The sequence below is a fragment of the Corvus moneduloides genome, chromosome 4 (assembly GCF_009650955.1).
Source record: "Corvus moneduloides isolate bCorMon1 chromosome 4, bCorMon1.pri, whole genome shotgun sequence".
Classification (NCBI taxonomy): domain Eukaryota; kingdom Metazoa; phylum Chordata; class Aves; order Passeriformes; family Corvidae; genus Corvus; species Corvus moneduloides.
In genome coordinates, this window is record NC_045479.1 from 40,171,988 (window position 1) to 40,188,361 (window position 16,374).

A 16,374-nucleotide genomic window follows, 5' to 3' on the forward strand; every position below is an offset into this window, starting at 1 on the left:
GTAAAATTACTCTGGATGTATTTGTGAACAGAACTTAGCTCAGTCTAGCCTACCAGCTTTGTTTAGTATGCTCTCATTATCCTGGGACTTTACGAAGTCCGACAGACTCTGAAAACTCAGTCTGACACAAATATCAGTGCAGAAATCTAGGTCTTTTAAAAGCAGATTTAAGAAAAAGAACACACACTGTAACTGCCTCAATCAAGTATGTCTCATAAAATCAGATCTATTCTTATTTTTTTAAATCTTTCAAAAGCAGCTAAAAAAACTTACACCAGCCATGTCCACAATATTCCTGCCAAAGATCTTTTCTCTCAAATATGGGGCAAATAAAAATACAAAACATACTACTTTCTAAGTCCTCAGAAGAACTTTAGAAACCTCAGGGCAAAAGCAGCCTTTGGGCAATATTCAAGGCTGTCAAGACACATAAAGCAGTAGACGAGTCATCCTCCACGCATAGATGATTGCTATATAGATACCAGCAAGCAAGCTCGGGGACAAAGGCACTGCTGCCACTGACTGAGAAGGCCCTTCTGCATTTAAGAAATGTCAGCATTCCAAGGGCTCTCTTTATGACTCCAAAAAAACCCAAAGTACAGTGGAGAGAATTAAAGTAGGACATAAAATTTTATTCTGAAATGATCTCTGGCCACAACAATAAAATGTAACAAATATTCACTAGAACAGTCTTAACTCCTGTCATCAGCTGTACAATACATACAGTATCATAAAACTGGCCACTAGGATTAAAACCCACTACAACATCTTTAATGTTAAGTGGCAACAGCAGCATCTCACAGAAAATTATACATAAATATATACACAGTCCACATTCAATCATTTTTCACATGTTTTCAGTACACACAGTTGCAGCATATTACAGTCACGTGTCTAAGTCATTGCCCAATAAAAACCCAAGCTACTGCTTAGACGCAATTGTAGCAGTTGAACTGAGTAATTACAATTTGTAGCAGAGATGTACAAGCCCCTAGAAACAATAATTCAAAATGTTATTTTATTTAAATGCTACCATAGCATTACACTGGGCAATATTCTAATCTTTGCTGACTGTAAAAAGAGTTCTTTTCGTATTTATCACAAATATTACTGATGGAAAAAAAATATTAAGAAATGGAGAGCATTAAATAATGCACACCCTTTCCTAAAGATTTTAATATTGCCCGATGCTACTTATGTCTTTTAAGTGTTTTCAACATTCCCATGAAGTCATTTATAACTCCAAACCACCCACCAAGTTAAAAGTGGCTTAAGTGCCTTGCACCCAAATTGTAAAAATCCCTGGCCACCTTTATAAGAGCCAGGCACATATAAAAGGAATGCACTTTGGTTCATACCAAATGCCCTGGGATTAAATCACACTATAAAACTAAAGAGTTTGAGGTAAATTTTTACAAATACAGTTGATTTCTGTCTAGTGTCACTATAACAAAAAATTATTTAAAAAAAAAATGAATTTGATGTTAAAGTACAACCAATGAGGAAGGGCCATCTTTAACCCTTTAATGAGACGGTACCACAAGAACAGAGTGTCCTCTCCACCCTAGCAGTGTGACTGCCTTATTGTTTCTATTAAGGCCTCGATCATCTACAGGATGTTTTAAGACAGGTATAGCACTTAAAAATAGATTTCATCCCTACTAAGCAAGGGTTAAAGAGGCCAAGATGCATTTGTAACAAAAGGCACATTGTTAACACCAAGGGCACAATCCATCCTCTATCCTTAATCTACACATCTTGCATCACTCTCTTGTTCCAACACTTAAGTGGTAATGAACACACCAGCGGTGCAAGAAACTGAGCCAAGTGAGACTGCAACCAAAGACAACACTGTGCTGTTACTAAATCTGAAAATAGCTCAGACACCCCCAGACAATGGTAACATGTGAGACGAAGCACTGTTTCCAAGCCAACTTCTATCAGCCTAATTATCAGAGCCCTTAGAATAAAATCACATCAAAGCAAGAGGCAATGTCCTTCCACCCCCCCTTTTTTTTTTTTACAGGTATATATAAGCTACAATAAAATGCAGCTACATCACTTAAAAACCTTGATGTAGCTGCTCCTTTAGTATAGAGGAAGTTCCACTGTATCTGGGTTAAAAAAATAGCTCTTCACACTATATTTTGGCCTTTAAGTTTCCGGTAGCATTTATGAAGAAGGTGAATCATAAATGCATTATTGGCATTAAGAACTGGTTACATGAAAAAGAAAATTCAGTGGTTGTAGCCCATTAATGACCCATGAACATCATGAATGTTTTCACCTTGTTGCCATGGAAGGCAGGAACATGTATCAATGTCTGCTTTAAAAAATACCAAGGGAGATGATTCTTCTTTCACCCCTAACATCAGCATCCCTATTTCCTGACTTTTGCAGGGGGAGTTAAGGTAGAAAGGAGTAAAAAGGAGTAAAGCCAAGCAGGTGGTGGAAGAAGTAAAGATTCCCTGTTACCATAGAAAAATACATAGTATTGTATTCCCACAGTCATGAGAGTTAGTTAATTTTACATTAAAATTAATATATCTCTTTTCCAGACTTAGAATTTACTGACCATAATTTACTGGATATTCATATTCTAAACCCCACTTTTCTTAGAAGTAGTATTATATTTCATTTTCAACATGATTTCATACATGTTTACATATTGCACTTACACATACTGTATAAAGTTGTGAACAGTTAACACTAAATAATTTAATTTGACTAGAGGCAGGAAATTACCTTTTTATTTAAAAAGTAAGAAAATCTTGATTGACAGTCTAATTTTTACATTTATCAATCAACAAATACCATCCTTTGCTCAGAAATTATTTTGGAGCTTCTTTAGATGTTGACTTTTTGGCAAGAAGTTCAGCGGTATGTTTCCTGAGAATTCTGTCACTTTCACTTAATATCCCTCCCCCAGTTCTTACATTAAATTAAAAATAAAACAAAACCAACAAACCAAAAATTAAGCTGTAAGTGGTAAATTAACGGATATGAAGGAGAACTTAACCGGAAACTTTCTTGGCCTCTCAGGGGACCATGCTTTAAGTAATTTTCATAATTTGTACAAGTAACTCAGTAAAATCTGTGCATATAAATGTTGTTTGTAAGTAAAGTTACTGAGGTTTAATGCAATCCATTCTAGTAAGTCTTGTTCTAACATCTATAAACCCATCTAGATTGTTCTACTTTGTTTAAAATTCCCTTTTCGTATGTTTTATGCATCCAATGTAGACCACAGCTGTTGTATGTATTAAAATACTGATCTCAGATTTCAAACTGTTCCTGTTGAAAACACGCTACAACATGTGAATACCTCTCTCACAGGTCTAGATACTATTCTTCAGTAAAGACCATCTTTCTTCCATGAATGCAGTTAAAAGTAAAAAAGAAAAACCAAGCATTAGCACACACACACGAACAAATCTACACATATCTCTAACTGTTCTTTCAAAGTCAATTTTCATCTACAAATGCCAAAGATTAAATCAAATTCCAAGTGCTTAGCTTTCCTTTGATAATTCTCCCTTTTTAGAAACTATCTAGGATGGTGTCTTCCAACTGAAAAGCTTTCCACTGAGGATCTTTCCTTCTACAGTTAAGCTGTCTAAGGTGAAGTACTCCTCTACAGGAAACAATGAAGTAACATCATGTTTGCCCCTATGTGCAGAGTTGATCTGAAATGTAAATGTACCACAGAAGTCACAGTCGCTCAAACATTGTCAGAAGAAATAAAAGCAACCTTGAAATCCATGTAGTTTAACAGTCTGGAAGTTACAGTATAAAACTGACAGAATGAGCACTTCTGCCTATGTCATTTTGGGAGATCAAGCTGCACATTAGAAAAAACAGAAGAGAAGAGATAGGAAAAAAAAAACGAAAAAAGAGAACCTGTGTGAATGCTCAATGTTATAGACCTGAAACGAAGTTCAGAACATTTTGCTTTACCAACTAATCAGCCACTTTCAAATTCAGAGAAACAGACATACTGCCATTTTCACGCTTTCCAAGACTACCCGTTCCTCTCACTCTACCACATGGCATGCAAGGTAAGAGAGTCATTTTAGCCCCGGTGTTCTTATTTTTTGCATTATATTTGAATGATCACTTTAATCAAAGCCCACTACTTTTAAATAGAGAAAGCGTTCCATAGGAGGTGACGGTATCATTAGTGATACCATGACTTTCTCTGGGCTACCACATAAAAAGTGACAATAGAACATGCTATGGCTCCACTTTAAACTACAAGTTTACAAGTGCTTAACTGTATTCTTTGAGTATTCTCCCTGGAGTCCAGTCAGTCATAGATGCGAGTGTTCACAGAATCAAGACCAAACCCATGAAATCCAAAAGGTAGTCTTTCAAATTTACCCCAGGTTAAAACTAATATGAACCATGGAAGAGGAAGGTTAATACCTTTGATACCACGCTGCAATGCATGACAGTCATGTTGTAACCAGTGGCCTGCCACTGATGTTTATTACTGTGTCACACTAGTTACAGTAAGGCTAATTGTACTGTAGAAGACAAACATTTTAAAAAATAAGTATAAAAACTTAAAGCATTGTCCCCATGTTTTTATAAAAACAAAATCAACATTTCTTACATTTAAAATGAGTGCTGAAAGATACAAATGAACAGATTTATTGAGCAAATAAAAATGCATATCTGAGCTAATTTTTCATACAAATAAGGCTCAGCCACACTGTATCTCTCATATTAACAGCATTGGGTTTTTCAAACTCAGCTAACGAGTTTTGGCAACACTGTTCTTTGCTGAATATTCCCATTGGCATCCGTCATCTGTGCCAAATTAGTCCTCAGTTTTGAAGCTGAGCTTGAAGTCGGAGGTAACTTGGAAATTGAAGTTATAGCACCAGTACTATCTGCAATTCTCTTTGCCGAGGCCTTTTCCCCAGTTGGAGGTTTTGGCAAACGTCTCCTTAGCCAGGGATGCCGCAAAGCCTGGCTGGGTGTCATACGGACAGCAGGATCCCATTCTAAACACTGTTTTAAGAAGTCAAGGAAGAGGGGATCATCACATCCCTTTAATGCGTTACCCCATTCTCTGCTCTCTGGCGGGCCGCGGAGCTTTCCCCTCCGAGAGCGTCCACCATTAAGTATTACAGAGCCATCAGACAAGGTTGTGATGCTGCAATAGCGGGGATAACCCTTAGAGCTCACAAAGTTTTTCGCTCGCTTGGATGCATCTAAGAGTTTTGGAGAAGGCATGCCCAATAGTTCAATCATACAAGCCAGCTGGTCTCCTTCATCTTCTCCAGGTAAAAGTGGATAACCAGTCAGAAGCTCTGCTAGGATACAGCCCAAGCTCCACATATCTATGGGCATCCCATAACGAGCACCAAGGATGACTTCAGGTGCACGATAAAACCGTGACTGAATGTAAGTGTAGACACGCTGATGCTCGTAACAACTTGAGCCAAAATCAATCACTTTAATACCACTTCTACCCTGTTGCTTCAACAGAATGTTCTCAGGTTTAAGGTCACAGTGAATGATTCTGTTTTTGTGCAAAGCATCCAAGCACTGTAAAATTGAGTGGGCAAACTTCCGAACCAAAGGTAGGCTAAAGCCCTGAAATTTGTTTTTCTTTATTAATTCATAAAGGTTCATGCTCAGCAACTCAAATGTCATGCAAATATGGCTGCGGAATGTGAAGTTTTCCAACATGTGAATAACATTCATGTTGTTATCCTTATCTTGTTTCCGGAGATGTTCCAGGATCTTAATTTCTTCCGCAGCTTGGCGGTGGAAACGTTTTTCATTTCTCACCATTTTTAGTGCCACATGCTGATGCATCTTGTGATCGTAGGCTTTCACCACCTGCCCAAAGCTTCCTTTCCCTATAACTTTCAGGACTTCATACCTGTATGCAATATGATCATGGGGTACTTGTATGTAAGACCCCTGGTCATCATCATACCCACAGTTGTTTGAACCACCAATCACACCTTGCCGCTTCTTTGCATTTGGACCCAAGAAGTATATTTCAGGGTAGCTAAAAATCTCATGATGCTCAAAAGCTGTTAATTTTTGCATGTATTGCTTCATTGCCTGCTCTGGTGTGATAACAGAGGCTTTCACCTTCCCTGTTGTTCCATCTGTAGACTTCAAAGAGCTGGAGCTCCCTTGTCGCCTGTGGGCACTCTCTGACTGTCTGTCCTGAACCACTGGCAATCCAGATTTGCCTAGCGTTGTAAGTCCATTTGGCTGCGTTGTCAGAACCGTTCTCTTGTTACTATTATCTTCAAAGAGCTGCTGAACCTGGATTTGTCCATGGCTACCAACATGTAGGTGCTCATTCATTGTGTGTTTACTGCCTCCAACCTAAAATTGAAAATAAATACATACCCAGTTAACAAGAAAGACATGAACTCCATGCTTCAACATTCACTCTGCAACCCTCCCTTCTGCCTAAATCACCTCAAAACGAAGTGTTTTCTTAGAAGTCAATTGTTTATGGAGAATCTAAACAATACAGCACATATACTGTGATACTGCTGGATGCTATTAGATTTCCTGGTTCTTCTTTCTCAAATGCTATTTTCATGACTCTCCGAAATGTCTGCAACAAGGCAATCACAAACTTGCTACCATGAGAAGCTAACAATTTCTCCAAGGAATCTTCAAGACAGCAGTCCTGTAACATCAAGATGCATGCTTGAGGGACATCAGACTTTATAGAAAATAGTAGCTGTTTTACAGATGCTGGAGATCAATATATAATGCCTGCTAGAACTTACATGGCTAAGGCTCTTCAGAAATCAAGATTTTAACTTGTTCCTAAATTTGCTGTATATCAAAAGTTCCAGACACATTTTTCAGCAATAAGGAATGTGCTGTGACATGCACAAAGAGGAAAAGAACCCACACATTTCTGAAGTTCAAGAATATAACTTACTGCTTGCAATTGAGACAGTCACAATTTAGGAAAACATTCCAATCAATGAAGAATAAGCATATCCTTCAGCACTTTCCCAAACCAGACTGACAATAACTTTTAACCAAAATGAGATGTGGGGCCTTATGCAGACTTGAGTAGAAAGCAAATCTTTCCCTTGAGGAACATACAAGTAACTTTATTTTAAAGGAATATTTAAAAAAAGCATTAATAGACTTTAGAAATTACATTTGTTCTTGACAGTGCTTACTTGGGAATAAACAGCATCACTCAGCATTTTCAAGCAAACGAACAGCAAGTATTGGGGTGTGAAAACAACTACCGCGCCAAACCCGTTATTTTTAAGAAGAAACAAGGAATTTACAAGCACACCTGCCACTAAAATAGCTGTCCTTAGAATTCCTCATTTGCTCTGAAGTAGAGGATAATTAGTTTGTCTTCTGCCTGGTCTTACACAAATGTGAGAAGAATTCCCCTGCTGTCTCTCCAGCTGATTCACCGATCTTAATATTTATATCAAATTACTAACAAAAAGTTCACTGATACTGTCAGACAGATGATCAGGCCAGGGTTGAGAGCACTTTTCATTTAAACCGTGTTTTTTCTAGGCAGCTAAGGATAACACATTCCCTGTTCACTTTAGGCTGCTGAAATAAAATCAGAAAATGACAGTTGTGTGCTGTGATATGAGGCAATGAAATCTGTGCTGCAACAGCAGAAGTGCTTCCTAATGAGAAAACCCAGACATGCAACGGACACTCGAGCATACTTTTTGCTTCTGTTAAGGCATCAGTTTGATACAGCAGAAGCATATTTTTGTAAATTCAGTAACTTGTTCCCAAAGACTTGCCAGCTGGACACCAGCTTCACCTCTGGACAGTATTTTGGTATTTCCAGCTCTGAAACTCACATAATGTAAGAACAAGGGCTCTTGCGGACTGCTTCTGCCAAGTTCACTGCTCTTGTGATTCCATTTTGACTCATGTTGAATAACTGGTTCATTCAACATTGCAGTTTGACTGTGTATGTTTGTTTGCAGAGAAATTTAGGCTCACACTATCAAATTTGATCAATCTCATAGAAAACATTACCACACAATCACAATTCAGAGCAAAGATGTTTGTAACACTTAAGCACAGTGAAGATATACTGGAAAGCAACAAAAACTCCCTTCCTAGTTTGATGTCTCAAAAGCAGCAGAAATTAAATCATTAAGAGGACTTAATGATCTTATCCCTACAGGCAATTCCTTCAGGTCAAGTTTGAGGCATGCTGCAGTAGCAGTTTCCTGAAGGTTGCCCTGATCCTCTATATAAACACCAGTTACTGCAAAGAAAAACAACAAATGGCCCCAAGAGCTGCTAAATCACCCATTTCAGAAGAACCAGACCTTGTTAGTAAGATGTGTCATAGGTTCAGCACATGCAACACCACAGAACTGTGCAAGAAAGGCATAATGAAGCAGCAGAGTAAACATACAATTCCAAAGACTCAAGCTAGGAAATTCCAGGTACAAAAATTTCTTCTCCAACACTAACTGAACAACAAAGCAGAACATATCTACACAAACTGGGAGCAGGTAATACTACTACAGACAATGAGCAAGAAAAGAGTATCGCCAAGAAAATAATGTTTAAGAATTTTTTAACCCAAGTATTCATTGCCACAGCTCACATCTTGAATTTTTTTTTTCCCCTCAAGTCGCCTGTTTTCACAGTTAACTATTTTTCATGCTTCTTAAGCACTGCTTGCTTCAATATATGTACTGAGAAGTTCTTCAGGGCTTGGAAAAAAACCCATATATTTATTCCTTCTCAACAGGGACTAAAAAGTTCTTTTTTCTAAAAGTGTGCTTGCAAACACATTCTAAAGCGTAAACCATTAGCTCTGCTTCCTGCATCTTCAGGCAGGTTCATGGTTTCTCTTGCTACTGACAGGTTGGCTGTTTTTGTTTCAAGCAGCAGAATAAAATCAGCAGCAGTGTTCCAACTTCAACCCAAATACAAAGTGACTGGTTTTGCTGGTTTCAGTCAGCTGCTGCTTGGGAATGCAAATGCAGATGCAGACAGTAGCAATGGTTTTCTTCGTGGAAAGAAAAACACCACATTATCACAGGCTCTATTCCAAAAGCTGCGTGGGAGAAGAGACCCACTCTTCTTTCAAAAAAGTCTGACAGGAGTTTTAGAGTGATCAGACACAACACAACCATGAAGTCCATACGAAGAACAGACTTTCCTCATCTCAGAGTACTGCCTGCACAAGTACCACCACATCGTCTTCTATTTCCAACCTGGATAAGGGTTGGATTCGCACCATTCCTTTGCTCTGCCTATCTACTTCTGGCTACTGGGTGTCTTGAGATTGCTGTCAAGTTCAGGCTTGCACTACTCACGAGCTCCACAGGCTTCACCAGCAACACTGTAAGTTCCTGTACCACAACTAATGGGCTTGGCAAGCTACAAAAGACTACAGCCTTCTTAGTCCAGTACCAAACTGTTCTTAGTACGCAGAAGCTCCATCAGCCTTTCAACTGCAACCATAAACCTGAGAGGTTTATAACATGTCTCCATTTTACTTCTGCAGATGGACCTGTAAATTCCAGAACCAACAACCTACACAACTGATTACCGACATGCACTTATGAAGCTTACTTATTATATATTGTATTGTCTGTGCTCAAACCCATCCACACCTCCTAAGATTTACATATTTTTGTAGCACACATAATCAAAAACTTACTGTTGTTAAGTCTATAAAATATACTGAAATAACAGGTGAGCTTGATCTTTCTGAATGTCCTGGCATCATCAATTACATAACAGCAAATGTTGCAATGGGATGTTTCTTTCCTCTCTCAGTAGTTTCTCATAACTTCAAAATCACCATTAAGATTTTACTTTTACTTTGGTATATTCAGTTTATGGAAGTTGATGACTATGCCAAAAACATTCACCTAATCTTTGAAGTAGATACACCAAACAAAACAAAACAAAAATAGACCCTAAACTATAATCAAAACAAATAAAAACGCAACAAAACTTTAAAATTTGAGGGTGGTATTATTTGGGGGTTTTTTTGGTTTGCTTTGCCTTCACGAACGGATTTAGGAACAGAAGTAGAACAATAACTTACTATACTTAGGCTACAGACCTCTACCACCACAGAAGTAGCAGAAAGATGAGTCCACCCTGCTAACAAGATAAATGGGCAAACCCATTTACAATTCCTTTGCATTAACACTCACCCAATGCATTGGTCTGTTTCAAGACCGTTCTAAAAGACTACTTATAGGATCGATCCCCACAGGAGCACATACCTCTTCTCAACTTTATCTTCCAAATGCATCAAGATATTATGTAACTGTATCATATTTCATCTTTGTAACAGTCACTTCATGTGATTATTAGCACCCTATAAAACTATCCAAGACAGACACGATTCAGCTATATATTATCATTTTATTTTGAGCAAAACCACAGAAAAAAGATTTTGCTGTCAATCAGAATCTAAAAAGGTTTGTAAAATGAATCTTAATAATAGACCAATCATGATGGCCTGCTGAAATACTGCACAGGAATAAGATGTCATTATCTGCTATTACTTTGCATAGATGAGGACAAAGGGAGAAACAGTGTTCTGAAGTAGTAACTTAATTAAAGAATAATTGTGACACTATATACCCCTTCCTTTACAGCATTTCTGGGCGTGCCAGTTTCAGCCCTACAGTGTCTAACACACGAGAGGCATATGGTATCAGGTGTAGCATGCTTCACTGCCTATTTTGTTGACTACAAAACAAAAGCCTAAGCAAATGTACAAAAGGCCTTCTTTTTCCCTGATAAACTAATTCAGCAGCATTCCTCTGCTCAGAACTAAAAATACTTGCTAATTAGTACAGTGATAATAATGCTGGATTATCCCTAATGGTTTTATCGTGAGTATGGGTTTTATACACCAAAAAAGACTAAGCCTTTGTTGAGCTTGTGACTCAACAAGAGTGGTAGAAAGGATTTTTGCTGTTGTTGTATCTGGTCCCTATAAGCTTATTTTATGAAAAGTTAACTCTAACTTTATATAGCAAATATTTTCACAGAGTGAACTATGCCTCAAGAGTGATACTGATCCTTCAATTTTTTCATCCTGCTAGGGCCACAATGAGTTTGAATACTTCTGAGACACCCTGGATTTATTACATATGATGAAACCCAAAAGGACAGTCAATGCACCCTAAACTGAACCCCTTGGGTAAGGTGAACTATACACATATGAGGCATGTGCCCAGAAGTACTGCAGTCCCCACAGCACCACAGTCACCATCTGCTGGAACCCAAGTTTCGCAGCCCACTCCCATAGCCCTTGAAAGTTATGATAGCTTCATATTCCCCCTAGATGCAAATTTTAAATAGACAAAGAAACACCCAAAGAAAACTAGATATAATAAAATCCAGGTCATGACTGCATAGTTATTTCCACTCAAATGTGACAGCATTTCTATGGCAATTTAATACATGAACACACCATAATAGGAAGGTATTTGCTTTGGTTTTACCTGCTTTGAAGCAGATGACCACAGTAAAAACTGGCAGCATGTGACATACCAGATCTTTGTATTAATGAAGTCCAGGAATCTCGTTCCATTATAATGTAAGTCAATTAAAAAAAAATTAAATTAAAAAAAAGCAAAATGAAGACTGAAGGACTGATGCAAAAGTACATGGATAAACATTCAACCCTCGTGGCAAGAGAAAATAGGTTTGCTGTACAGAAATCTTAGAAAGGGCTTGAAGGAGGGAGGGCACTGAATCACGCATTGTAAATGGGTTGTTTTACAGTACTAGACAGGAGGATAAAAATCATTAATAGTGCTACACTGCAAGAGAAACAGGAACAGTGCGGAATGCAGGGATACATGCTAAGTAAGAAAGAACAGACATGGGGCTAAGCAGAAGACAGAGAAAAGTCTGGAAAAGGGACTCACAGACAGGTTGGGATTTACACAAGCAGAGCAGCAGGCAAGCAAGATAATCTCTACTGCAGCATGTCAACTGGATGCAAGAACACCATAATGAAATAGGAGAGAGTGAATGGAAAAAGGTTCCAATCATCAAGGCAAGAACTTAGGGCTTCAAAAGAGAAAGCAATGACTTTGGAGAGGAAAATGAAGAAGACAAGGGATTGGAAACAGGTTCACGTTTCCCACCATGAGCCAAAAAAGACAGCCAGGGATAGAAGCAGACACAAATAAGCCTAGGATGAAGGCACTTAAAAAAAAAAATAAACAAAACCTTTCCCTGGTACAACACACAACCCCGCCTGCTTAGCAACAAAGGCTGCTGTGCTTGAAAAGACTGCCACCAAAACCTCTGTCCTGTTTTATGAAGCTTGTGTAAAACAGCATCTTCCCCCCTTCTACCCGTGCTATTTATAATCTACCAAACAATGAAATTTCACTTGACAGTAGGAGACCAGAGTTTCAGCAGAGGCTGGATCACACAAACAAGGAATATGACAGGTAGTTGATTTTTCCTCTGTCTGGATTAAAAGAAAAACCCTTTGGCTTAAACTAAATGTAACTTCAATCTCAGTTTCTCTCACAACTAGCATACATACTATACACGCTTATATCCAAACACCAGCAGTTCACCCACTTAAGCACACCGTACCTTCTGAAAGTTTGAAACACAAATACTCTGTTTTTAGCTATTACAGAAGTCACACAGATACAACACAGATGAAAACAAGATAAGCAAATGAACACAAAGAACGAAAATAATTAAAAAAACTGAAAGGACACATTTCAAGGATTGGAGGAAGTGGTGGGATGCAAAACCAATGGTTTCAATCTGTCAGTGTCAGCTGAGGTCAGTAGGCCTAAGTTTACAGTAAGATCACAGAACAGATATTGCCCCACTTTTTTTTTTTCAGGTTAAAATCTAGCATTCTGATGTCGTATCTGATCCTTACCACAAAAAGTTATGTTAGCCAACCACAAAATAACCACCTACAAAACCCAGCAAGGCAGTATGAGGTATTTCTGTAATAGCACCGAAGGCTAAATAAAAACTGTAGAGTAGGCTCTTTATCACAAGGAAAGGCAGAGTTTGGAACAGTCAGAATCTAGAGGGACTTGATGCATAGCTATATAATGCTTGATCATTCCTGCATGCTTCCGTAAGTACACATACATATATGGTACATATAAACATATGCTTACATACACAACCATATACTTGTAAAAATACCTGAAACACAGAAACGTAACACTTCAACACCCCTTTGCTTTTATAAAGACTGTATCTTTACATATATATCTATATATCCACAGACACTATATATAATACACATATACAAAAATCCTTGTATAAAAATACCAAAATTCTGTACTTCCAAAATTAGTAAGTAGTCACAAATAAATAGGGGGACCACCACACTTTCACAAATCCTAAATTAAGTCTGGGCTCTGTTACATGTAAGCCCCTGCTATTTGTGGGCCCTACTGTAAATGCACTTGTATGATTAGTGTCCAGGCTGTTTGTACTACATTCTTTCTTTTATGATTTTATTAAAAAAAAACCCTAAGCTGTTGCCCCAACTCTAAAATCAAGCAGCACTTAACCAGTATACAAATGTGAAAAAAATTGGCCTTTTATACTAACAAACAATTCAGACATATACACTAGCTACATAAATATACAATGAAGTTGATCTCAAGTACACAGCTCCACCTTGAATTTGCAGAATACTCTTCATTCCTTTTGAGAATATCCTATATATACTGATTTTTTTTTAATTTAAGCCAATTCTTTCTATAAATGGATTTGAATAAGATGTTTTACCCCTGAAGCTACATGGAAAGTCACTGAAACACTAATATCTAAATGCACAGTTTCACCTTCCACTAGCCCATAATCACATTACCATTTAAAGCTCTGACATATGTTTACAAAGATAGTATGTGAGCATCCACGAAGAACTCATTAATTCTATGAAAAGTATGCCATCAATGCCTTTCAGGGTCAGTATGAAATCTTTCAGAATTTAAAAGGAAATGTATGCAATAAAAATTTCAGGTATTTAATGTTAACATGACAGTATATAGACCCCTCGCTCTTCTCTGTCATGCCTTCAGGACAGAGATACCTTCTCTTATCCATATATAGTGGCATACTCGGGAAGTTTCATTCCTAGTAGATTAACTAGGAGTGTGAGATAACGTGAGATATCACAGAACCGGAAAATACCATCCTTTTCATGCCATCAGCGGTTATTTCTTTATAGGTACACTACTGCAGCAATAAAGGCAGATTCATCCAATCATTGTCCCTGAGCAGAGCGATAGCTGTTTCTAGGGAAGACTGCGATCAGCCTGAGCTAATCAGGCGTGTAAAGGGGAGAGCAGCCTTCATTTTTCACCACAGTTCATACAACACTTTAATCACAGAGACTAACCTCATCTCAAAAAAAGCATTCACCAGAACATCTCCTCTATGCGAGTGTGAAAGATCGAATTTGTCACTAAAAATCAGACACAAAACCAGACTGAAGGGGGGTGGCGGGAGAGGGAGAAAGCAATGTGTGCAGTTACAGGGTCCCAGCCTCACAACAAGCATGCACATTTCATCGGAGCCTGCAGGAATTAAATGCACGTTGCTCCTGCACCATGCGCCTTGGGGGGCCCATGCGCGCTCGGTCCCGCCACTGGGGATACCCGGCGAGCGGAGCGGCGAGACCCCGGGGCCAGATGCCCCTTCCCCGCACCCCGTCCACACCCTCCCCGTGCCCGGGCTCACCGTGTGGGAAGCGTTGCTGGCCCTGAGCGGCGGCAATGCGAGGGGCGACGGCGGACCGGTCCCAGCTCCTGCCCGGGAGACCCCGGCTCCGGTGCCCGGGGAAGACGGCAGCGGGCGGCCGCTGTCCCCTGCCCTGCCTGCAGAGAGCAGAGGGGTGAGCGCGGTGGGCAGCGAGGCCGTCGGGGGGGCGGCGGCAGCGGCCCCAGCGCTCGGCCGGCACCGCCGCCCGTCTTGCTTCGGGCAGAAGCCATTAAAAGCTAATCACCGCCGCGGCGCACACACGCACCGATCCGGCTAATAGCGCGGGCGGGCCGTGCTCGCCCGGCTAAACCCTTCATCCGAGATTAACCCGCCACCGGCAGGCGCCTAACCGGGAGAACGAGCCGGCTCTGCTCCGCGCACGCCTCGGGGCTGGACGGCTGCCCGCGCCCCCCGCCTCCCCCCGAGCCGTCTGGCACGGCGAAATCCCGGCGCCGCCGGGGACCCGCCAGGAGTTCACAAGTCTGCCGCGGGAAGCGGCGGCGAGCACCGCTGTCCCTTGTCAAACGCAGCCGCTCCGGCACTCGCGGCGACCCCCAGTTCTCCTTGGGTCGTTTCCTTCTGTGATTTCTCTCGGCCCCCCTCACCCCGCCCCGCTCCGCTCCCCCGAGGCGAGCTCGCCATCCCGCACAACAGCGGCTCGCCGGAGCCCAGCGCGCAGCCCCCGACGGCCCCCTGGGCTCGGCTGCCGCGGGGGGAGGGCGGATCATTGTTCGACACACACGGCACCTCTGCGGCGGCAGCCGCGGGGCGCCCGAGCCCCTCCCGCCTCCGGTCCCCCTCCGCCGGGCCTCCGCAGCCCGGCCCAGCGGTGGCGATCGCGGCGGCCCTCGCTCGCTCCCCTTACCGGCTGGGTAGGCAGCACCAGCGGCGACGCTAGCTGAGGGTTTTCTGGTTAACATGGCCGCTGGAGAGGAGGGAGAGGAAAAGGCATGTCAGGGTGGCTCTCCTCCGCTGCTCCTCGGCCTCTCCGGGCGGCGTCTGCCTCTCTTCTCCGATCAGCTACACCCAGACCCAGACACGTCCTGCGCTGCATCCCCCTGGCCCCGGGCCGGCCGGACAGACCCTCCAACGGCCCGCCGTCGCCTCCCGCCGCAACCGCAGCAGCAGCAGCAGCAGCCGCCGCCGCGCCGCCGCCGCAGCCCCCGGCCCAAGCTCATCACCTCCCCCGCCCCCGCCCCGGTCGCCCCGGTCCCCTCGCACGGAGGAGGGGGCAGCAGCAGGCGGCCGGACAGGACCCTCCTCCTCGCGCGGCGGAGCGGGGACAAACAGCGGACAGGATCGGCAGTCCCCGCCCCGTCGGCCGCGTGCCCTCCTTCCGTCCCTCCCCGCCGCTCCCTCCTGCTCCCTACCGCTCCGCCGTCGCGGAGGCGGCGCGGCCCGCGGCTCCCCCTGGCGCCGCACGTCCACCCTTCCGCCCGCCCGCCCGCCCGCACAACGGCCCCGCCGCCCGCGCGCCCCGCCCGCAGAACGGCCCCGCCGCGCGGGGCCAGGACGCGCCCGGCCGTTGGGCACCGCGGCCGCGCAGCCATGTTGGCCCCGGGCAGGGCGGGACAGGCTCGGGCACAGCGACAGGGACGGGGAGAGGCTCCGGCCGCCCGGGCAGCCCCCGCC

The 16,374-nt window shown here is 42.3% G+C and overlaps 1 protein-coding gene across 1 annotated transcript; it reads right to left on the reverse strand.

Moving 5' to 3' along the window:
- Window positions 1-611: 611 nt before the first annotated feature.
- DYRK2 (dual specificity tyrosine phosphorylation regulated kinase 2) lies at window positions 612-16,010 on the reverse strand. The gene is made up of 3 exons (XM_032106252.1): window positions 15,608-16,010; window positions 14,722-14,858; window positions 612-6,357 (listed from the first exon to the last, which is right to left on the reverse strand). The coding sequence occupies exons 1-3, from the start codon at window positions 15,660-15,662 to the stop codon at window positions 4,753-4,755; spliced, it is 1,797 nt and encodes a 598-aa protein (XP_031962143.1). The 5' UTR covers window positions 15,663-16,010; the 3' UTR covers window positions 612-4,752.
- Between the last annotated feature and the right edge of the window lie 364 nt (window positions 16,011-16,374).

Excerpts from the sequence above, each read along its gene's own strand:
- DYRK2 (XM_032106252.1), bottom strand. The coding sequence starts at position 15,662 with ATGTTAACCAGAAAACCCTCAGCTAGCGTCGCCGCTGGTGCTGCCTAC. Across the intron at positions 14,859-15,607 it reads TGGTGCTGCCTACCCAGCCG|GCAGGGCAGGGGACAGCGGC; the intron begins GTAAGGGGAGCG and ends TGCTCTCTGCAG. Across the intron at positions 6,358-14,721 it reads CCAGCAACGCTTCCCACACG|GTTGGAGGCAGTAAACACAC; the intron begins GTGAGCCCGGGC and ends TTTCAATTTTAG.